We start from the raw sequence: 25,111 nt of genomic DNA, 5'->3' as shown, positions 1-25,111 counted from the left end.
ACCGTATTTACACGAGAGGCACAGAATCCGGAGTATCAATAAAAATGTACCCGTTTGGCACGAACGGGTATCCTATTTTTTAACATCCTTGCATACATGAGCTCTAAGTGAATTAAGCCTTCTTAGCATACATTACTAAACTGTATTCAGTCAAGAGGCACAGAATTCGAAGTAAATAGATAAATTAACTCGTTTGGCACAAACGGGTATCCTCTTCCCTCGAACAAGCTAGAATATGTAAGCTACAGTAGAATTAAGCCTGTTTAGCATACTACACTGGAGTGTTACCTGAGAGTTACAGAATCTAAAGTAACAAAAAAAATGTACCCGTTACGCACAAATGGGTATTCTGTTTTATTTTAACAGGTGCGCAGACGTTTGCTGAAGTTGAAATAACCTGCTTAGGATATAACCCTGGACTGTAATTACCCGAGAGGCACAGCATCCGGAGTCACAAGAAAATTGTACCCGATTTGCAGACGGGAATTTTTTTTATTGCACAGTTTTGAATGCGTAAGCTACAGTTGTATTGAGCTGGCTTAGAATACCACGCTGAAATGCATGTAAATGAGAGTCACAGAATCCGGAAGATAAAAAAAAATGTACTTTTTTGTACCAAACGGTTACCTTTTTTTTAAAGAGGCTTACATACGTAAGTTACAGTAGAATTTAGCCTGCTTAGCATACAAAGCTGGACCGTATTTACCCGAGATGCACAGAATCCGGAGTTTTAAGAAAAAAAATACCTGTTTTGCCCAAACGTTCATCTATTTTTTTCAAACACGCTTTTATATATCAGCTTCGTTACGATTGAGCCTGCTTTGCATAGAACGCTGGTCTGTATTTACCCAAAAGCTATAGAATCTATAGTAGCATTAAGAATGTAGCCAGTGATTTCGAAATTACAAGAAAATCGTCCCCGTTTGGCAACAACGGGTAGCTTCACATATTTAATCGTCGTAATTAATAACATACTTGAAACGTGTGCCCGTTTAGCATTATCAAGTGGCCTGAAATTTTTGTAAACGGTTACGAAACTTAAGTTTAAAAAATAAACGGGTAGCCTTTTCTTTATACTGGCTCACATACGTAAGCCGCAGTAGAATTGTGGCTTACCAGCACAGTGTCTAGCCCGTATTTTTTCACAAGTCATGTAATCTGAATTCATAATAAAAATATACTCGTTCGGCATTAACGAGTAGCTTTTCTTTTTCATACAAACTTTAAATAACCTACTTGAAATGTGTACCACGTTATCACAAATAGGCTGCCTGTTTGTTTCAAATAGGCCTAAACTCCGAAGTCACAAGAGAATCGTACCCGTTTTTGATAAAAAGGTAGCCTTTATTTTTAAACAAGCTTGCATACGTGAGCCACCGTATAATTGTACCCGCTTAGTGTATACCACTGGCCGATATTTTTTTTGCTGGCACAGAATGTAAAATAAAAAGTAAATTGTACTCGTTTGGCATAGACGCCTTTTTTTATCTAAACAGCCGTGCATATGCAAACTATCAAACATGGTTTGCAGTTTAGCTCAAACGGGTCATACGTCTATCTTTTGTTTACATTCTGCTACATCTAGCATGCTAGTTTGACAGCTCTGATTGTCATTTTAATTTGGCAATCTACACCTTGAACATCACTGATTGCCGAACACTACCGATCACACGTATTAGTTTTTCCCCTTCCATACCAAGTCCATGGCCTTGATAATTATATATAGCGAACGTAGTTATAATTATATATAACTGATATATGATTTCTTATAACTATAAGTCAATAATTGATAAATTACATATAAAATTTTATTGACCAAAAATCTATTACGTATAAGATTTTTATTGCTTATAGTTCATACAAAACTAACTTTTCAAGTCAATCTCTTAGGTCAACGGGTAGCAGGTAAAACTTTCGAACGTAAGGTCCACGTTTCAAATCCAGTTATGCATAATTGTATATAATTAGATAGGGCCATTTTTTATCTATAATTATTATATCCGGGTAGGCATGAACAGACATGGACATACCTGATCAGACCTGAACATGCCTGGTCAGGCACGGTCATTTTTCATGTCTGATCAAGCCTGAAGACTCATACCTGGTCATGTCTGATCAGGTCTGATCCTTTTTTTTCTGGGATAGTTTTGGCAACCAGTTGGCGTATCATAATTCTAAAGTTTCTGATACTACCCTTTTCGAACGACACACTTTATATAATTGCAATCAAGAGAACCCACTGCTGGGTTCGTTCGATCTTTCAATAAAATACGGTAAATTTGCCGCATATGTACCGTAAATTACAGTAACTTGTATTAGCCAAGAAAACGCAATTTTTTTTCTGTAAATAGAAAACTTACTTGCTATCTATGCAATGTAATTTTGCACCAACTCAAGAAATTCCAAAGGATTAATCAATTTTTTTCTAATTGTTCATTTAAATTTGCTATTTCTTTCATTTTTTCCATTATATTACTGTTTGTTTTTTTATTGAGTTGATTTTTTTTAGTGGAGTCAAAATTATTATAAAACCCATGTTGAATTGTGGTCAGAAATCCGATAATACAAAAATTAGAATATTTCATAAAAATATAAGCCTTTTAAGATTTAGATTGATATGTTAAGTTATAAGGGATCAATATGTATGTGTGGATAATTATGTTTGTATGCTTATGTTTGTTTGTATTTGTAAAATGTCTTTCAACTGCAAAAGTAGGTTTTTTTAGTGATATCAACTTTGTGCAATTAACTTGACATCAAGTTTGGCCTGCAGATTGTCGTCAGCTTTCAGTCAATATAGCTGTTAGAAATTAGATTTTTGTGGGATTGTTATAGAATGCTACATCGGTTTTCTATCGAGAAATTTTTGTAAAAATTACATCACAAGTGTCAATGATATTTTCAGCGTTAATTATAAAGCTAAACTCAATTGTTGATACTGTGAATATTTATGTAACTCACCTGTAAAGTGCTGATCTACCGATGACCATGATGTTACGCTATAAACTCAAGGTTTGTGACGCAATTTATAGAACCAAATATAAGTTTAACATCGAAGCCAAAAGTAAAAACGTCAAATGACACGAGTTTACGTAAAGAAGCGTTATAAATTTTTAATAATATGCTATAAAATTACGATTGTCTGACAGGATTTATACTCGACGGACAGGAAAGTTTTTTTAAACTATTTTGATTTTCTTTCCGTTTTTATTGAACTAAATAAACTTTTGGAAAGTATGAAATTAATCTCCATCAAATTATCTTCAAAATGGTATGCAAAATATCTTAATTCCGTGAACTAACAAGGGTATAATAATTTAAATAGCTGCCGGAGTGAGGTGAAAAAATTTTCCGATCGTCAAGCTCACTTTGATGCTTCACATCACGAGTCGTGCAAAATTACTGGAAACCTTCATAATTCATGGTATTATCGCGATTCACCCTAAAACTACGATAAAATACAGTTTTGTGAGCGGAATTCACAATAATGCAACGCATTTGAAATGATATCAAGTCGCTATAGAACTTTTCTGTGCACAGACAACTTTATGACACTTATCTATCTAAAATATCTATAGTAAAATAAAAGTATTTTTGAACTTATTTACTTCGGTATAATTTCACCGATAATGATTGTGCCCAGATTGAAACCCAACTCCAAAACTTTCCCATTTAATGACAAGATTATCTAAAATAAAACTATCCGTTATTGACTCAGCTAAAAACTAAGCAGTAAATGAGATAATATAATTTCTATATGAATCGACATATTTTTTCATTTACCGATCATTTTTAAGTTAAGTTGATAACGGATAATCTTGACTATTGAAGTTTTGGAGTAGTGTCTATTCTGATCAGATTTGTTCTATGTGAAATTGATCATAATTTACAGTGAATTTATGGAAATTTCGTTTAATGCCTATCATCAAATTCTGTAAATTGTACCGTATAAATATTATAGATTGTACCATGTCAAAACACCATAAATACTATCAGTTACAGTTATAATTAAATCTACCAGGAAGTTTTTGAAAAAAGTTTTGAAAAAGCCAACCTTAGTTAGCTGAAACGTATCTATCGGTAATTTGCAAATTGACGGAAAGTTTTCTAAGGATCTTTCTTTTCACCATTGGTGGAAGTTGGCCGTCCGATTTCGGTCGCAGTTTCAATTAGGTTTACGATTTAATGACAATTTGTCATCAAAGTGACTGTCACGGTTCTTAGACTTCCTCTTGAATCTCCAGAAATCAATATTGTTTAGTAAAAGATTTTTTCAATTTGATGACTCATTACTGCAAACCTTTGATTCTTATCTTCCTGCTATGATATAATTATAACATGAACCACAACCCGATAACCAAGTTGGCATCACTTGACAACCGCAACTTAATTGTCCTGAACATATAATTCAAACGGCATCTATCGTAATCATAGAGAATCGAAATTTGAAAACTCTTAACGAACAATCCTGACTAAGATTGATGAAGAGGCAATGCCAATGTCAATTAGTAGAACACAAATGTCTTGCAGTCAATTTGGGAGTAAATTTCCACTATAAATATCAGTAAAGTAAGGACTACATCGGCTATTTACGTTATTATGATAAGCCTAATATTATTGAACCATATAATTAGTCATCGCATGTTATTATTTATGTTGCTATGATTGTTCAACAAAAGGCAAAGTTGTCACTAAAACTTTCATCTAAATGTAAAATATGTTGAAGTTACGACATAAATAGTATCAAATTTATTCATATTCATTTTTGATGCTTAATAAAAAAATACAGGACAAATATGTGAACAGATTTTGGTACTTAGAACTATGGTTACACTTTTATCTCTGTAACTATAAAGATTTCTTAAGAATTACGTTAACAATATTATCACTTTCATCAGTACAGTTTAAATTACTGTAACATTATTTCATAGTTAGGTTAGAATAATTATCTAGATACTAATAATACTGATAAAAATTATTGTAATTGATCTATTTAGAGAAATCTTATTGTAATTATTATACTTCACTGCATATGCACACAATCTTTATACCATCGTTTAAAATCTAAAATATGTATGATAATAAACGAGTTTTAACTTAAGAAAAAAGAATAAGACATGAGTAGTATAAGTAGCATAAAGAAATTAATTCTGTTCTCTGTAATTTCGTAATATTAAAAACATTAACCGCTTATAAATGCACATTTAGCCTATTGAATTGTATCACATAAATTAGTTTTTTAATTTATATTTATTATCTAGTCAGGTCATATTATATTAAAGTCTAAACTAAGTTTCTAATCACAACCATTGATTCATTTTTAGTCAATGAGGTTAAAAGTAAGTATCACGGTTAATGTTATTTTAAAAAATATTGTAAGTCAATAATGGAAACACACTATGTGTTCACATCGACTTGAAAAATAAAAATAATTTAAATAAGACAAAAAGAGATAGATACCAAATAATAAAAATACTATAACATAGCTGTGATATTACTTTGCGGTGGAAAAATACCTTGAGAAATAATAAATGAATACGATTTCATCCAATGTGACTCACGATCACTATCGAACGATAAAATCATTACAAAAAACAAAGGTTTACTCATCAAGAGGGATTTGTTTCTTGGTATTTTCCTCAGAACTTTCTTCAAGTTTACATTTAGGTGTTGTGAAGCCCGTATCACGAAGTACTTCTTCGGTAATCGGTGCTGGAGAATCAAGGTATTCAATGTCTTCTGTGCTACGAATTGATAATCCCGGAATGCCATCTGTATGAAATTATCAATAAAAAAGAAACGATATTATCATGATAATATTAGCCACAGTAGATTACTATTAATCCTATTAATAAATGCTTACGATAGTCAAAGAAAGATTCGCAGCGAAAACTTATAAAATGCCCTTTGGAATAACTAACTTCTGAATCATACTTAGCACTTTTTACACGCAGTCTGTACTCCCCATCTACTGCAACTCCACCATCGTAGCTTGCACTGTATGAAGTTATGAGTCTGAAGGGTTGTTTAACACACGCAGTCACGACTGTAAAGATAATAAGTATTATAAATTTTATCAGTTTAACTTTCCTATATTGCACTTTTTGAGTGGGAATTACTAGGATAATTTGACGTTTTACTGGCACATTGGTCCATTAGTGTTGATAGCATCTACTAATTTTACTGTTGGAATATCCAAGACATTGATCGCATCCTCAAATTTTGTTTTCTCAATTTCGACTTCAGTTGACGGGAGAACTGTCAACTCAAATGCAGAAATATTTTCACTTGGCTTGATAAATCTGGGGTTCGGCTTCTGAATTTTTCCCCGTATAATAGTGATGACCTAAAGAGAAAGCAAACATATGAAATAATAAAATTACAATGTAAATAATTTTTAATTATTTTGATACTTAAATTAATTTACTGTACGATCTTGAATGCTTGAAGAGAATTTTGCGGCATCCACTCCCCAGAACAGTACGCGGACTCGACATTTGCTCCCGTTGTTGATGATGACCTTAAATAAATCTGTTTTTTTAGATCCACGTGAATTCACAGACTTGATACCCTCGTTCGGGTCGACGTATCCTCTCAATTCACTGCAAACAGAAGAGATTTGATGAATTGATGTTTTTTATTAATTTTCTTAGTTCTACAATGTTGACCATGAGTTTTATTAAAATAATAAAAAATTTTTTAAAAAATACTTACATGCTGTCATCTTCACTTGTCCACTCATTAATTTCCGCATCACGAGTGAATGTTGTAATTAACGATGCACACGCCATGTTTCGATTCAATAATAAATGCAATCAGTTAATTTTTGTTTTCCAGTCACACACGACCGCTTGCTCTGAAGACTAAGACACGAAAGAACGAAAAAGCCAGCTTGCCAAATTTTTTGACTACCAAGCTATACATATACCACACTATGTTGGGTGCGTTCTGGCGGTTCTGGCTAACTATCATGTTGCCTCAGGGATCTCAGGTGCCTCCAACTGTTAATCAATTAGTGAACTTGAGATACATAAATAGGCACGCATTTAAACTCCATTTGCAATTTATATATTAAATACTTATTGCGTCTTATCAATATTTGGTCAATAATCTTGATAATTGATGAACCCTGATAGCACGAGTTGCTCGTCCAAAAGTTGGTATTCATTAGTTTGCGACCAACGTGACGAAAAGTTATCGACAACTCTAGCTTTTGCAACTTTTAGCTACAAGTTACCGCCAACTTTCTGAGAAAGTTGATGCCAGGGAAGAGCCGCAATTCGAAAGCAGGTTTTTAAGAAAATTGAAGACAACTTTCCGTCAACTTACGACTGCCAACTTTTACCACCAAGTTTTTCAGAAAGTGACCGTCAATTTATTTGATTTACAACTTTTGCCACCAACTTTCTCGGAAAGTGACTATCAATTTTGGAAGTATCAACTTTTGCGGCCAACTTGGCGTCTAGTTGCGGCTATAACTTTGATTACACACGTTAATTATAATTGCTCAGAAAGTTCTGCAGTGAAACGTTTATGGCTAACTTAACGACAAAGTTTATGGTAAATCTTGGCTGGATAATACTTGCGTGCAAGTTGATGCGAATCTACGGTCGTTATCTGAATGTAATTTGACAGAAAAATTTGCCGTCAATTTGAAGTGAAACTTTCAATCGACTTAACGTCATTGTCTGACAGTAACACTTGTAGTCAAATTAAATTCAAGCTTTCAGACAATTTACTGTCAACTTAAAGGTAACTGCTTGCTCTCAAACCCATTCCTTTAAGTTACCTTTAGAATACAGCAGTAGCTTGTAGTCAACTCATGGTTAGGGTGGCTATCAGAGGCAGTTTGCTTAGCAAAAGTGTAATTACCCTGATAGCCACCTTAACCGTAAATTAACTACGAGCTACTGTCGTATTCTGAAGTTAACTCAAGCTTGACGGCAAGTTTTTCTGTCAAATTACATTCAGATGACGGCAGTAGATTTGCATCAACTTGCACGCAAGTATTATCCAGCCGAAGCTTACTAAAAACTTGTCGTTAAGTTAGCCGAAAATGTTTCATTGCAGGACTTGCTGAGCAATTATCTTAAGAGTGTGGCTGTCGGAATGAGATTGTAAAACTGAACACAGCCATTGGCATCATTTTAGTTCTCGGAGGTGACACATGTATAATTAATTAGTGAATAACATTTTATGAGAAAAAATAATCTCGTGACATATTGTTCAATGTTCTGGTCGTCTTAATTCGGACCATGGAACTTTTCCTAATTAGAAAACTTTCGGAATATAAGTAACCACATCAAACGTCCTTTAAGTATGCGTAATAATGAATCGAATTATTATTATTGTTATCTAATATATTGATTGTTACACGTAAATATAGATCTCATACATATAGTACGCTGCATGATATATTTCTGTGTCGTCATGTATAATATATGCTGTGTTCATCCAATTACGAATAGTTTGGCTTCACATATATTTCATGGATCTTTTATTATAAGGATATGCAACCTATAAACAATGAAAGAAACAATGAAAAAAATTTAAGTTTGAAGTTTTCATATCTCCCCTGAATATATCGTGTCTTTCCCCTGGCCTTTACAAGACAGGAGAGATATAATCAGGAGAGATAATTTTTAGTAAAAAAAACAGACGTATTAACAAATGTATTTATTGTACACGATTAACCAAGGAAACTTAGGATCTATACACAACACGAAGTAAATTTACAGATGAATTAAAATTTTTAGATAAATATTTTTAAAATAAAACTTACCAGGGGAGCGACTCTATTCACTCGTTCTCAACTGTATCCACAGAGTGTGATTTCAATTACCATTGCTATGAATAAACCAGATTTCCAATAATCTAAAAGTTCGATAGCTTAATTTTTCGTTAACCAGAAACATTTGTGACAAGACATTCCGATTGGACAGGTTTCGTAAGCTCAAAGTCAATTTCTTTGTTATATAACAAAGCTCAAATGGATTTCTTTGCTATGCAACAAAGAAATCGACTTTGAGCTTACGAAACCTGTACAATCGGACTGTCTTGTAATCAATGTTTCTGGTTAACGAAAAATTAAGCTATCAAACATTTGGTTTATTAGAAATTTAGGTAATTGTTAGTATTGGTAATTGAAATTACTGGTGATCGGGATTTTAAAAGATTGGAAATTCGGGTTATCGGGATTATTAGTAATTAGTCTTTTAGGTAATAGGGATCTGGTTTATCGGGATATGTCCTATCGGTTACTTTTCCAATTGGAACCTGTCCAATGGACGTCTTCCCAAAATATCGTGCAATTTTACTCGCTTGATTACGAGAATGTATTTGATTTATTTTGTTGAAATATATAATTTAAATAATATATTTGATTCCTAAGCACCCTAAATTACTAATATACAAAAAGAATCAGCCCGGGGATAAGCCAAAGTAGAGATGTTTTCTGACTTTGAAATGAAATTATGACTAAATTAAATAAAATTAAGAAATACATTTGAGTGACCACTTACATGAGCACGAGTTTTAAGAGATAATTACATTTTTTTAATAAATTTGTTTAAAAAAGATGATTTTTCACCACGGACGTCGAATTTACGTCTTAACTGAGAATAACCCATACATATATTTGAAAGTTTTCAATTAATCGTCCATATTTAATCAAACCTTACAGTTCTCTCTAAATATTTTCTTGGCAATATTTCTGATGTATAATAAGAGTAAATTAGTACCGTGTTGCTAAACGACCACTGACATTTCAGTTAGCAAGTTTGATGCATCAGGATTACAAGTCTATTGATCTTTTAATCATAACAATCTTTTCTGTAATTAGATAAGGTGAATTTATTATGTGCTCAACAGATGGGGTTAACCTTGGTGATTATTATATTAGTGGACAACAGTTGTCCGAACATATATATATATTTTTTTCTCTCCCCTTTTTTTTGCCTTCCTCTCTCCCTGGGTATTTTTTTGTTCTTAGATTTTTTTTAAATTCGCAAATGTATTTATCTCTCGTCTCTTAATAACTATGGCTCGATAATTTTTTTTTTTTTTTTTTTTTTTTGGTAATTAGATTATGCACGGAATATCAACAATGGCAGAGAGATGATAATGTTAAAAGTCATTACGGGTACATGAAGTTAGCAGGGTTGAGAGATAATGAGGGTCAGGCATCGGTTTCCTAGCCCTTGCACGAATTAAAGGCTAAAAGAGCCAAAATAACAAAACACAAATAAAACAAAACATTATTAATCGGACAATGACGGCTAGTGATTATTAAACAGGTGAATTATAATCTCCTTCCGCTTAACCCCTCGACCGTCAGGGTGAGAGAGTTATTGACACACCTGTACCGACGAAAACCATGCATGTATATTTGCACAGTTGATCTAGCGTATGTCTATGATATTATTGTGGAGAATCATTACCTGGCTACCCATACTGTTCATGATATCGCTGCAGGTAGGAAACAGGTGTTGGAAAACTTCCTTCGGTAATTTCTGGTTTTGTCTTAGCGATGTCCAGGGGGTGGGGATTTCCTCGGTAGTTTTGTAAGGGCCGGGTGCTCTTATAAAGCGGCGCATTTTCTCGACTGTGGTTAGTGCAATTACAACTTCTATTGTGAGTACTATTGCTTCGTTAAATTTCCCATGTCGTCGTCAAAGAATGGTGAAGTACGTCGGACAAGGTCCCCGAGCCGGTTCAACCAACTCAAGAGTAGTTGGAGATCACCGTCGCCGTCGATGGATCGCTTTCGTCCGCTACGATGTAGCTCTGTTAGGCCCAGGTCACCCCGGCGATCCCAACCATCCCAGGGATCGCATCGTGAGAGGTCATCCGGGCGAGATAGTTTGCCCCGTCGGAGCGTGGACAGGCGACCAAGAGGACCCCGTGGACGTCCCATTTGTCCTCGTTGCCAGACGGACGACATTCATTACAACGTGGGTGAGTGTGAAGCGAATCTGGTGGCACGGATGGCGCATCGGGTGGAGTCGGACACCAGGGGGCACGGTCTAGGATTGACCCTGGAAGAGGTGCATGCCCTGTTTTGCGATGCCCAGGCATATGACATCGTAGAACTCCTACGATTACCATTGGTCTTCGTCCAAGCGAGTAGCAGTGCTAAGAAGGAGCGAATCCTTCTCCTGGATCCTTTGATACAAGTGGTTAAATTGGACACTGAGGTAGTCACCCGATGGCTGGACAACATTCCTACGCGAGAATTGACTAAGGTTCCCTCAGGGGACTCTCTTCTTCGGGTAAGGATTTATTGTAATTATTATACCCCTTCTTTTGAAATCATTGCGTTTCACGTCCTTTCTTGACATTACAAAAGAGGTAAACCACATATATTCATTCTCCCTTTTCTTGGTTTCAGTATCTGATGGGGCTCCAGCACTTTGACTTCCTAGAGTGGCTGGACCTCAACAAGGCTCCTGCTGTGATTTCCTTTCGATTGGATGAGCTGCGGAAGGAGTATCGACTGTTGGGCCTTAGCCAAAGAAAACGATCTTCAGGGCCAAAAAGGCATAGCTGATTAACATTATGCATGTATATTTGTATACCTTATGTATTTAGTCGTAAGGAATTGTTAAATAAATAACCTTAATTTGGAGTTGCGAGTACATTTTTTGTTAGGCGACCCGATGTCCCCCTTTTTTTCTTCTTGTTTTTGTCTTGTTATTGTAGTATTGGGATGTAAGTCCAACAGTGGTGGTGACCAGGGGATTCTCCTATTCCTAAGTTGTAATTACTCTAAATACATCTATTCTTAAATAAGCTACCGTTCTTAGATTATGACATAAGTTTAATACCCCTGACACTAAAGGGAGAGAGAGTTAAACGTTTAGTACCTGATTCCTGTCCCTCCTCTTACCTGGTATGATTTCTTGTATTTATTAGTTAATTATTCATACATAAAAAAAAATAAAAACGAAACTCTTTTGTAAGTTGTGTGGATAATATTAACCAGGAAGGTTAAATAGCCTTTTATTTTTAGTAAGTATTATAAGCAGGTAAGAATCTCTTATGTTTACCAAAGGGGCTTACGATAGTGCCTGGATTAAGACACTCCCGCGGTCACCGTCTTATCCAAGGGAAATAATGTCGAGAGAGAAGAAAAAAACAAACAAAAAGAATAAGGAGAGACAGTAAGAGAGTTCATGGTTTGTATGTGATTTTAATTTCATTAGAACGCATTCAAACACAAAAAAAATGTATATAATTATACGTGTTATGCGCAACTAACTAAGTTACAAGTATTAGGGATTCCTTTTTTTTTGAAACGACGCATATAATAATAGAATATAATTAGAAGTTTATTCAACTTGTGGTTCAATTATGGTGTCGATATTGGAATTTTCCATTGGCACACAATATTTCAGGTTACAACAACTGATTCGTTGTTAAATTTAACGCATATAATGATAGATTATAAAAAAAAATTTATTCTTTTAGAGTGGCTCTATTATAACATCAAGTTTTTTTTTTTTTTTTTTTTACATAATACTTAAAATTACAAGCAATTGATTAGTGATTTTTTTTGTCGCCCCGTTTGATACAGTATAATATAAGATTTTGACCCACAATATCTAAGATTATAAGCAATTGATTATCGGTCCTTTTTGACACATATAATAATATAATATTTTTTTTTTTTAGATTATTTTTTTTTTTTTTTTGAAGAGAGAAAAAAAAATCCTTTTTGAACCATAATAGTTAAAATTATAAGCAACTGGTTAGCGACTGGTTTGTCGTCATAGTATGTAAAAAAAAATTTTTATACCTTATCTCTAAGATTACAAGCAATTGATTATCACTCGTATTTTGATGTAGATAACAATATAAATTTTTTTTTATTTTTCTTTTTCTCTTTTTTTTTTTGACACAAATAGTTAAAAATTATAAACGACTAATTAGCGACTAAATCGTCGTCTATGCGATAAAACATAGTATAAATTTTTTTATACTTGGTATCTAAGATTATAAGCAATTGGTTATCACTCGTATTTTGACGTATATAATAATATAATATTTTTTTTAATTTTGTTTTTCTCTTTTTTTTTTACACAAATAGTTAAAAATTATAAACGACTAATTGGCGACCAAATTGTCGTCTATGCGATAAAACATAGTATAATTTTTTTTTATACTTGGTATCTAAGATTATAAGCAATTGATTATTGGTCGTATTTGACATATAAAATAATATCATACCTTTTTTTTTTGTTTTTCTCTCTTTTTTTTTTGCACAAATAGTTAAAAATTATAAGCGAGGAATTAGCGACTAAATCGTCGTCTATGCGATAAAACATAGTATGAATTTCTCATTACATAATATCTAAGGTTATAAGCAATTGATTAGCAATAGTAAAGCATTTTATAGAGAGAAAAAAAAATTGTAGTCGCATAATAATGAGCGTTGCCATTTGGTTAATATTTGGCCTACATGGTAACTATCTTTTCGATTTTTTTTTCTCTTTTTTTTTTTTTTTTTTTTTTAATAAAAGAAGTGACACACAAAGAAAAGATGTAGACGTCTAGCCTATGAGTTCGCAAGTAATTAGATGTGCCCAAAATTACATGCAGTTTCTGAAATGCGAAGTTTATTATTCCTAGGGCGTAACGGAAGTATTGTTATGAAACAATGTATTATCTAATGAGTTATATAGGTATAGAAAGAATTTATTATCTTAACCTTCTTCTCAGAACACCTGATCTTAGATGACAAGCAAGGGAGTTTGCACGATTAATATGCGGCACTCATGATGATAACAACCTTAGGGTTAGTTGTAAATAGAAACCGAGAGAGAGAGTAAAGGGTGAAGGAGGGAGAGGGAAGGAGAGGAGAGAAAAAAAAAGAAAAAAATAATGTATATATATATATATGTATATGCGAGGGAACAGGAACAATCAAGGGCTAAATCTCAGGATAATTAGAACTTCCGTACACCTCACGAAGTTAATATTGTAGGATCTTGGCAGCAGAGCAAGGGAAGAAGTTTAGTAAGGACGGACCTCCCGTTTCTTTTGATTGAATAAGATTATAAGGGAAAATGAGCGGGTTATCGTTATTCCAACTAAGGGGGAAGGGAATGAATGAAATACTGTGAAGGGTTATCGTAGGTGACTTACAAGGTGGAAAGAAAAAAAAAAGGACTTTCGGGTTTTTTTTTCTAGTGATTAAATTAAGACCTCGTCATCCTCGCCACTACTGTATTCCACCATATCGATGCACTCCGCCAGTAAGTAATTATATTTGAAATGGGTAGCCTTTAGTCAATAATTCCTCATATCCGCTCTGAAATCACTAGCGGGGTGCCTATCCTCCAGGTAATTGAGCAGAAGTGAAACCAGAGAATCGGGATTCTGGTTCGAGAACATCGTATAGACGGTCTGTCGCTCTTGCAGGAAAAGTTCGGTATACTTTTTCACATACCGGGTACTGGTAGCCCCACTCAGGTAGCATTGCCCGTGCGTTTCACGATATTGCATAGCAAGGACCGGATTTTCGCACAAGTGTCTGTGAGGTAGCGTTTGTCGGTAGTTAAATAACACCACCGTAATCTGGTGGAAGTACCAGATTAACATGATCCGACTCGTCATCTATTTTTTGACGTTAGTATTGTGACCCTGCGCTATTATAAGTTCTTGAGTGGTGTAGCAAAGGGCGTTATACTCATCCGTGTCTAGGGATACGAATTTGATGTCTCTGATCATTTCCTGTAGCTGCACCCCCCTTGGCTTCCAAAGGTTGTAGAGGGATGTGACGTGGTTGTAAGTGTCCCGACCTTCTCGGTGGATCCGTTTGGCCTCAGCGTACGTTGTAATCACCGTATCGGCACGTGGGTACGGTAAGTAGATGGGAATTCCCTGCAGTGCTAGAACGAGTTCCATGGATCCTTCTCCCTCTCGTTGGATTACGGGGTCGAATTTGGATTGCAGTTGATGGATCATCTCCCCGAAGAAGTTTGCATGGTCTGGCGATAGTTGTCTCACGTACCCTTCCATTGCCCACACCTTAAAGAAAATTCTGTATGATTATTGCATTCTCAATCCGTGGCGCTGATATGCCAACACATCTATTGCCGCCCCTTTTCGCACTGACTCTCGGCCAACCCAAAAGACCAAAATACACTCGGGACATTTAGTAGCGTCGTCCATCCGATGTATAGGTTGATAACATCGCATACATATTATGTCGGTGATTTGGGACCTTTGGATCAACGAGTGAGTGGAAGTAACACTCCAGGTTTGGTTTACGACTGTAGTCCTTGTTAGCCCAAAACCCTTGGCGCAAGTTTTACAGAGTTTCCCCCTTTCACTGACCCAGGAAACGCCTGATTTGCAAACCAGATGATTTATCGGGTGTCATATGTCTCGTTCTAAAGTGGTTTTGTAAGTGAACACATCAGAAAAAACTTGTTGAATCAAATTGGTTACTGCCATACGAAGCCGCGAGAACTTGGGTTGGGATTCGGGTATTTCTTGAAGAATTTCGTAAACGCTGTACATTGCGTCGTAATAGGGTCGCAGTTGTGGTGCCACTTCTATTGTGCTCATTCGGTGGCGTAAATCCCCCTTTTGGTTGCCTTCCGACGTATAAGCGGCAAGTATGACTCGAGCAGAGCTGGTTGTGGTTACTTCGCGGGGGGAAGTTTGAGAGGAAGTGCAAGAGGATTCTGGCTGAGGAGGTAAAGATGAGATGCCCTTTTTAGTGGGCTTTCGTTTTAGGGACCGTTTTCGTGAAGATGACCCCGAAGGCGCTGGTGAAGAATATGGCTCCGAGGGTGTCGACGGTTGCCTTTTCCTCAGGGACATTTTTCGAAAAGGAGTCGAAGCTTCATTTTCTGGTATAGTATGAGGGGGTGCTTGACCTCCCGAGGAGGACGTAGCGAGTGGAGATGAGGGAAGTTCTTCATCGGTTTCTTCTAAATTAGACATCTCTCCCCTTTGGTTTCTTGCTGCTGGTAGTGGGGAATTTGCCTGAATAACGAGGGGAAGGTTCCGGGAGGGCCCCTTGCCGAGGGTAGGAAGAAGAGGGGTGGTAGAAAAAGATATAGGGAGTGAGGAAACACGTTGCATTTCTTTCGGTAAATGAGTTGCTAATTGCGCAAGGTATTCTTCAAGTTCTTCTTCTGAACTAGTTTTGTCTTGCTGTGAGGTCGGTCCGAGAACGTATTGAAGGTCAAAAGGGTCCATTATTCCTAAAACAATTAAACATGTAGCTCGTGAGCCGCCTGTCTCAAATAAGTGTAGTAAGTCTGTGGTGGTTCGACCCTTGTAGGTTCGGTGTCTTCTGTGTTTTCGGTTGTCGTGGGAGCAGTGGGTGGTGATTCCCGTGTTGCCTCCTCCTGGACGGTTTTCCTTGTTCCCAAGTGAATGAGCAAGTGGGTCATCGAACTCCACACTGCTCCTATTAAGTGAATGGACCACCCGTATATCGAATGAAGGGCGTAGCCGTGGATCACTGTATCAACGGCTAGTTTGACGAATCGAACGATTAACAGTAGCCCGATTATCCCGGCGCTAGCGGTCCCGAAGGTTAAAAACGACCCCCATATTCTTACCCAAGCTCCTTCTGTGATTTTTGTTAGAGCGTCTTCATCGAGCAAGTTTACAAAATTAGCACCCTGACGTTGGGATGGTTGACCCGTAATAGTGCGGGCCAGCGTATTTAATACGGTCGGCCGTTCCGCAGGGAACATAATGCTAGACCGTAGATTTTTCAAGTCTTCGTAACTATATATCCCGCTGGTTGCCAGTGAGCTTGGATTCACATACGACCAGATTACAGTCGTAGCGGGCTTCAGGTTATCAGGCGCGGCAATGGCAGTCAACTTTGGAGTAAAAGTATACCAGGAATCGGCCAACACATACATGGTAGGTAAAATTGAGTTACAATTGATTTGGGTACCGGAATTTAATAGGATGTGTGTTCGGGGAGTTAGGAATACACTGGAATCATTGTCCTTGGACACGGGTAATTGTTGGTAACATTCGTTTGTTGTTCGTACCCGAACATTTACTGGTACGCATTTAATTAGATGGATAACTTCTCCAGCTACGACAGCCATATACCCGGGTCCCTTCATTAAGTGATACGCGAATTCGTCGGGTGTCTGTGTGGCGTGCATGAGGGAATTGTTAATATTTGGACTTCTAAATCGCACTTATGTTTCAAAATGTCGCGGTAAAGGTGATCGACTTGAGTTCTAATATGGCGTTCGACGTAAACGAATTTCGAATTCACGTATGCCATAAGATCAGCGTTCTTACTAATGATTGCTTTTTTCTTAGGGAAAACGTTTACCTCAGTATATTCTACAACAAAAAGTTGTGGGTGTTCTGTTCGTATTAGCTGATGTCCACATAACATCTGACGCCCCTTTCGTAGAAACGCGAATGTAACGTCCCGGCTTACCACAGTATATACTACCTCCTTATTTTCTTTATTAGCACCACCTTCATCTATTATCTTCGAAGCAGGACCGTCGTATAAGACTTGGTACCGCTCACCAATGCAACCGTCAGTAGGTGGGGTGACCAGAATGTGTTTCCCGCGTCAATGTCGGAACAACTGCCCTCAGCCAATGGGCATACGACTCCGGATCGCAGTAACACCAAATTTTTTTCCAAGTCTACTTGGGCGTAATAATCCCTCAGTTCTATCGTCGCATACCCCTGTACAACTACGTTGTTCCATACCCCGTAGGGGTCTGCGTAGGTCACCCCGTCGCATTCCCCGTTAACCTCGATTCCTCCCGCTAAGGTTATACTGTGAGATGATGAGGAATTTGATTTGAGACCGACAACCTGGGTGTCTACCCCAAGGTGAGCAATTCCCGTGTTATGGATACTTTGACACTCATCTGCCCCTATGGATTGCAGATAAGTATTTTCTGCGCCCTTAACTATAGAACTATGACTGTGAACTCCGCAATAAGTAATAGTTCGTTTTATATTTATTTTGCATTGAATAACTCTAGTACTTGTATATTCATTTAGTTGTAGTAATTGAATGCGTAATGGAGTTGTATTTACCTTAGGTTCTGGAATATTGCATTCACCCACGTTTAGTAGCGACAACGTGGTAACATTTAGACCAGGTGCCCCACAATCATAGCCAATGAGAGCTCCAACTGGATTCAGCAGCAAAGCGAACCAAAGAGTGAACATGGCCTGCCATCCCCGAATGCTCGTTGACCGACGTAGCTTGTGGATGAATCTCTTCCTTCCATTTAAAGCATGAGGAAGGGTAGTAGCACCCCGTGGGTCTTCATACTTCGACTCCCAGGGCGATGGTGGTTCCCGGTCTAATAAGGAAGCAGCTTCTTCTTGAAATTCCGTAATGAAATCTTCATACGTGTGTACTGGGCCTTCTTCAATCTTGCTGGATGGTAGTCGGGCAGGTCGACCGTATACGAGTTGGAAGGGTTGGTAACGAGTTCCCTCGTGGACGCTAGTGTTATATGAGAAAGTGGCTAATTCTAACCACTCGTCCCATTCCTCCTCCTGGTTCGCGAATTGTTTCAAATATTCGACCAGAGAGTGGTGAGAACGTTCAAGAGATCCGTTCGATTGCGGATGAAATGCAGTAGTACGGTATCTTTTAATTTTAAATATTTTTGCGAATTCTCGCATCAATTGGCTTATTAGGTTTGCACCTTGATCGGTGAGAATGGATTTGGGTGGCCCGTATATGCAAATCACGCGTTTGGTGAAAGCCTTCGCAATTTGTTCAGACGTCGTTTTCCTTAACGGGACCGCAACTACTAATTTTGCTAGTAAATCTTGTGCGGTTAGGATATATAAATTTCCGTTCCTCGTCCTTGTAAGTGGACCGACGATATCTATCGCGACCTTATCGAATGCACTTTCCGGAGTATCGGTTATTTGCATTGGTTGTTTTGTTTTCACACGTCTCAACTTGGACAGTTGGCACGATAAGCAGTTTCGGATGAACTTTTGTATATCCAATTTCATATCTTCCCAATAGTAGCATAGACGAACACGGTTATAGGTTTTAGAGATACCCTTATGTCCTCCGATGGCTGAGGCATGAGCTTCCTCAAGGATGCCCTTGCGTTCGTTGCGGTCTACATACTCGACCATACCGAGGCATATGATTAGTGTAGTACCGGTCCCCACGAAACAACCGCGTAATATTGCCAACACCTCGTTCCAGGTTTTCCCGTTTATTACTCGCGACCTGGTCATACTTATAGCTCGCAACCTTAGTTTTTCTAGCGTATTCGTTAGAGCTTTTCGTATCCATTCCCAACTGAGAATCTCTTGTGAATTCAGTACCACCGCGACATGTTGCCGTTTTCCCACCCGTACCAACGTTACGCTTTTAGCCTTCAAATTTTTAAAACGGGGTAATGACGCTCGCTCGTTCATTTTCCTAGACCCCTCGTCACATGGCTCACCTTCTTTGTTTATGAAATAAAGGTAGTTATTTTTCTGCATGTAAATATGATCGCGAGTCTCTATTACCCGTCGCGGTATACCCGACCGGTTCTTCCTTACGTCTAGAGTTTCTTCATCTTCTTCCCCCAGCTTCGATTCGTCCGAGCCTTCTTCTGTCTCACTCCCATCATGTTGATCGTCGTTTTCCCAGTGGAATTGCGTATTTCTGGCGACCCGGGGTGAGATTTCTCCTGAGGAAATTCGGGGTTGCTCCGATTTCGTGAATTCTATGATTTCCATTTCGTTCGGGTCGAAGCATTTCTTTTCCTCACTATCGTTAAATTTTTCGCCCGTACGTCTAACCCGACTCCTTGTTCGCGCGGCAATTGGAGCATCATAAGATGTTGACGGTTGTGGCTGCTAGGTCAGTTCGGCCTTGGTCTTGGCAGTTTGGGCCCGCGTTATTACCAGTATCTGAGGGTCGCGCTCATCCATAACTCCTTCCTCGTCCATCTCGCTGTTTTCCGTCAACCTTCCGGGGAAGTAATCAGGGGGGTTTCGTGACAGTGCGTCTGCGTTAACATTTGTTTTTCCGGCCTTATATACAACCTCGAATTGATATTCTTGTAACGTTAGCCTCCATCGAGTTAACCGTGACGTAGGATCTTTCGCGGTCTGCATCCAAACTAGTGGTTTATGATCCGTTACTAGTTTAAATGGGCGTCCGTACAGGTAGGGTCGGAACTGCGATACGGAGTGCAATATAGCTAACGCTTCTTTTTCGTACGTGCTGTATTTCTGTTCATTTTCATTTAAAACGCGCGAAGTATACTCGACTGGTCTGTCTTTTCCAACGAGTCCTTGACTTAGTATCCCTGCAATAGCGATACCTGACGCGTCGGTCGTTACAATAAAAGGTTGAGTCGGGTCAGGGTATTGGAGGACTGGTTCCTCGCACAGGCTGTCACGTAATGTTTCGAACGCAGCTTGCTGGCTGTGACCCCATTCGAAGGTTATATTCTTTTTTAGTAAATTTGTAAGAGGTTTTGCAATTTGCGAGAACCGATGGATGAATCGTCGATAGTAGCCCGCTAACCCTAAAAATTGCCGAATATTTTTCTGAGTTCGTGGACGCGGAAAATTCTTTACCGCCGTTATCTTGGACGGGTCGGGCGGCACTCCATCAGCGGATATTATATGACCTAGGTAAATAACCTCCCTGCGCAAGAATTCGCATTTATCCGGTTGGAGTTTCAAATTAGCTGCCCTGAGACGCTTCATGACTCGTTCTAATTTTAAAGCATGCTCTTCTAACGAGCTCGCGTATATAACGATATCATCCAAGTAAACAAATACTTCGACTCCTTGGAGCCCCGATAAAACTATATTCATTATACGCTGAAAGGTAGCGGGTGCTGTTTTAAGCCCAAAGGGCATTCGCGAGAATTCAAAATGGCCGAAAGCGGTCGAGAACGCAGTTTTGTGGCGATCTGCCGGGTCTACCTCAACTTGGTGATAGCCGGACTTTAAATCCAACGTGGAGAAATAAATTGCCCCACCCAACTGCTCTAAAATTTCGGTTATCAGGGGTAACGGCTGTTCGTCCCCCACAGTTTTTTCGTTTAACGGCCCAAAGTCAAGCACTAGTCGATATTTCTTATTACCCTGAGAATCAGGTTTCTTGGGGACAATCCACACGGCTGTATTGTACGGCGATACTGATGGCACGATGATCCCCTGTTCTTCCAACTCCTTCGCTTGTCGATTAATTTCACCCCTCAACGTTTGGGGGTATCGATACTGTCGCGTGAATACCGGTACATCGTCAGTAGTTTTATTTTGTGCGTCAACACGTTTGTGCAACTTAGTTTGTCTCCCGGAATAAAATAGCTATTGTGGTGTTCCCGGACATGTTCCACTATACTGTCCTGTTTATCCTCGTTCATGTGTTCATGTCTTAATAATTGCATAATAATTTCAACTCGTTGGTCCCGATAAAATCGATCGTTAATTTCCCCGTTATCACAATTTTCAACGACATTTCTGACATCCCTACTCTCACTATCGGTCTCGCAAATATTTAATTCTCCGACGGCATGGTCGTCTATTTGTAAAACTTCAAAGTTCTCATTTACTCCGGCGAAATTTTCTTCGCGATCCAATCCCTTAAAGTCACCATCAACATTTTTACCTTCATTATTATTACTTCTCGTCACTATTCTTCCGACGGCGTGATCACCGATTTTTAAGATTTCACCATTATCACTTACTCTGGCGGACTTTTCTCCGCTATAAAATTCTTTAAAATCATCATTGACATTTTTATTTCCTCTATTAAATCTCCCGACTATTTTTCCGACGGCATGATCGCCCTTTTTGAAAATTTCACAATTATCACTTACTCTGGCGGACTTTTCCCCGTGATCGAATCCTTTAGACTTATAATCGACATTTTTATTTTCTCTATTTATTCTCCCGACTGTTTTTTCGACGGCATGATCGCCCATTTTTAAAATTTCACAATTATCACTTACTCTGGCGGACTTTTCTCCACGATTGAATTCTTTAGACTTATAATCGACATTTTTATTTTCTCTATTTATTCTCCCGACTATTTTTTCGACGGCATGATCGCCCATTCTTGAAATCTCACAATTATCACTTACTCTGGCGGACTTTTCCCCGCGATCGAATTCTTTAGACTTATCATCGACATTTTAATTTTCTCTATTTATTTTTCCGACTATTTTTTCAACGGCATGATCGCCCATTTTTAAAATTTCACAATTATCACTTACTCTGGCGGACTTTTCCCCGCGATCGAATTCTTTAGACTTATCATCGACATTTTTATTTTCTCTATTTATTCTCCCGACTATTTTTTCGACGGCCTGATCGCCCATTTTTAAAATTTCACAATTATCACTTACTCTGGCGGACTTTTCTCCGCGATCGAATTCTTTAGAATTATCATTGACATTTTTATTTTCTCTATTAATTCTCCCGACTATTTTTCCGACGGCATGATCGCTCATTTTTAAAATTTCACAATTATCACTTACTCTGGCGGACTTTTCTCCGCGATCGAATTCTTTAGACTTATCATCGACATTTTTATTTTCTCTATTAATTCTCTCGACTATTTTTCCGACGGCATGATCGCTCATTTTTAAAATTTCACAATTATCACTTACTCTGGCGGACTTTTCTCCGCGATCGAATTCTTTAGACTTATCATCGACATTTTTATTTTCTCTGTTTACGTTGTTACGAGTACCCTCTGAAATACAGCCAGCACCCCCATCGCACATTGGAACCAAGTGGGCGTTTTCATCCCTTCGCGAATCAATTTGTTTGATTTCCTCAGCGTATCCGACATTTTCGTCGCTATAAATACAATGATCGGCCTTTCCGCCGATGCCACAAACACGAGCAGTATCCCCACTGCTATTATAATTCACCCAAACATTTTCGTCTTTAATAAAAGCATTAAAATAATTAATCTCCGTATATGGTTCCAATGTAACGACCGGTACCACTACTTCTATTTCGTCAGGCGTTGTATTAATTATAAACATGTGCGCCCTCCCATTTCTATTCGTCACGAGCGCGTTACCCAAATAAATTCCTTTATTAATTTTGAGTCTCCGTACATACCCCGTTTCTATTTCCGGATTGGCAACGCGGACGTAAAATCCAGCCCTTGTGCGAGCTGGTATGACTACCGTCTCCTCATGTTCAAATTCCACCTTGCACCCATGAATCTTTAAACATCCCTGTGAGTAAAGTACGTCAATGTCATTATCTTTTAGGAATTTCGGCCCCAAGATCCCGTTCCTTTTTATGGGAAACTTGTTTGGGACTAAATGAAATATAATTGGAATCCCGAAAAACTCCGTGTCTATTTTACCGAGAGTGAAAACAAATTCCGGGGCAATTCCTGTTAATTTCAATATTTCACTACGATCGACCCAGGTGTCCGGGGTAACCATACCGCATTTAATTAAATTTAGTTCGCATCCCGTATCGATCATTAAGATAGCCGAGTCGACCATTTCCTTAGAAACTATTTTTATAGAAGGAGCTTCGCAATCATGGCTAAGCTTTACTACTGCCACTGGAACGTCTCCAATGACTCCTTCGTGTCCATTTCCTCCGCAACTACTTGCATGACCGGGCGCTCGGATCTCCCATCCTCCCGCGGTGCGCCCGATCGCAGGGGGTTTTGGTAGTTTCCCGACCTGTTTTCGTTACCCGCGCGTGCTCGTTCGTTAGTGGATGGGCCCGACAGCCCGTCCATAAGTGACCTGCGATTATTATCCCGTCTTTTCGTACAATCTACCATAAAATGCCCAGGTAATTTACAATAATAACAGATCCTTTCCTCCCCCCTACCATTTACACGTTCGCGGTTAAAATTTGGAGTATTTAATTCGCCTCTCGCACTAGTATTACTACCGAGATTCTGACTAGGATTATTACGGACGTATTGGTCATTGCTCCTATGGTTGATTCCATAAGAACCTTCATACCGCCCTGGGCCGTTATTTTCTACCTTCTATTACTGTAGTTATTCTGCGGATAATTATTATTTCGAATCCCGTTATTATCATTGTATCGATTGTTCATTCCATGGTATGGGTTCGAGTTATTATCATTATTATTATACCGATTGCCGTTATAATTATTAGTTAGATTATTTGGAATTCGTCCACGAGTATTGTCACTACGATTTGGGTCCCGCTGGTAACATGTCAAAGCACTATGACTGCTTTTATTGCAGATTTGACACACGACCGATTGCCCTTGTACCACTCCTACTCGCTTTCCATCGCGATTATTAGGTAATTCATAGTCAAAACTTCGACTCGAGTAATTTATATCTCTTCTTGACGGAATTTTACCCCTTAGTAGTTCCTTAGCGCGTAAATCTTTTTCGATTTTGACCGCTTCGATAGCGGTTTCCCGGAAAGGTCGGTTTCTGGAAATTTTCTGCTCAACTTCCGGTTTAAGCCCGCGTATTAAACAATCCCGAAATTCATTTTCATACCTTTGGGTTTCCCCTGCGGCCAGAGGTGCGTTACCCGGTACTTGTGACTTTACTACATCTAATATTTGATTTCCTAATTCGAATACCCTATTAGTGTATGATTGTGCCGTTTCGTCGTCGCGCTGGAAGATTCTTCCCATTTCTCCTTGTAACTGGTACAACGATTTGGGGGGCTCATAATATTCCTTTGGGTGGGATAATAAAGCATTCACCGTTTCGAAAGTTTGCCCCTGGATAGTTCGTCGCGCTTCGCCCCGTAATTTATTCCGCAACATTAATACTAAATTTTGTTCATGTTCTGCCGGCACCATCGCGTGAGCTTCTTTACACCCTTCGAGAAAATGGGCGAAGGGTATGTTCTGGCCCGTAAAATAGGGAACCGCTTCGACCGCATATTTAATGGAGTTGGGTAAAACGACATGTATTGGATTCATGTCCGGTGCTTGTTCGTTCACTTCGATCTGTGCAAGTTGAGAATTGTCAAAGTTAATTGTTCGTCGAACGTCGTTATTGTCGTCTAAACCCGCTCTCTCTAGATCTTTCGCTTGTTGCTCTTCCCGTTCTCGCTTTTCCCGCAAGCGTTTCTTTTCCTCGATTTTTCGCGCTTTTTCCTCCGCACTTAGTTTGCTTTCGTGGTTT

At 38.3% G+C, this 25,111-nt stretch overlaps 1 protein-coding gene across 2 annotated transcripts; it reads right to left on the bottom strand.

Moving 5' to 3' along the window:
• Positions 1-5,166: 5,166 nt before the first annotated feature.
• Positions 5,167-6,390, bottom strand: LOC103577996 (uncharacterized). 2 transcript variants are annotated; one of them, XM_008558913.2, is made up of 3 exons: positions 6,120-6,390; positions 5,864-6,046; positions 5,167-5,772 (listed from the first exon to the last, which is right to left on the bottom strand). In XM_008558913.2, exons 1-3 carry the CDS (start codon positions 6,169-6,171, stop codon positions 5,603-5,605), a joined length of 405 nt encoding a protein of 134 aa, XP_008557135.1. In that variant the 5' UTR covers positions 6,172-6,390; the 3' UTR covers positions 5,167-5,602. The 2 variants fall into 2 exon arrangements, with proteins under 2 accessions (XP_008557135.1, XP_008557137.1); XM_008558915.2 differs by having other exon boundaries at positions 6,141-6,390.
• Between the last annotated feature and the right edge of the window lie 18,721 nt (positions 6,391-25,111).

The sequence above is a fragment of the Microplitis demolitor genome, chromosome 10, assembly GCF_026212275.2.
Source record: "Microplitis demolitor isolate Queensland-Clemson2020A chromosome 10, iyMicDemo2.1a, whole genome shotgun sequence".
NCBI classification, from domain to species: domain Eukaryota; kingdom Metazoa; phylum Arthropoda; class Insecta; order Hymenoptera; family Braconidae; genus Microplitis; species Microplitis demolitor.
The sequence above is the reverse complement of the archived record's forward strand: the minus strand, read 5'-3'. Positions and strand labels throughout refer to the sequence as shown.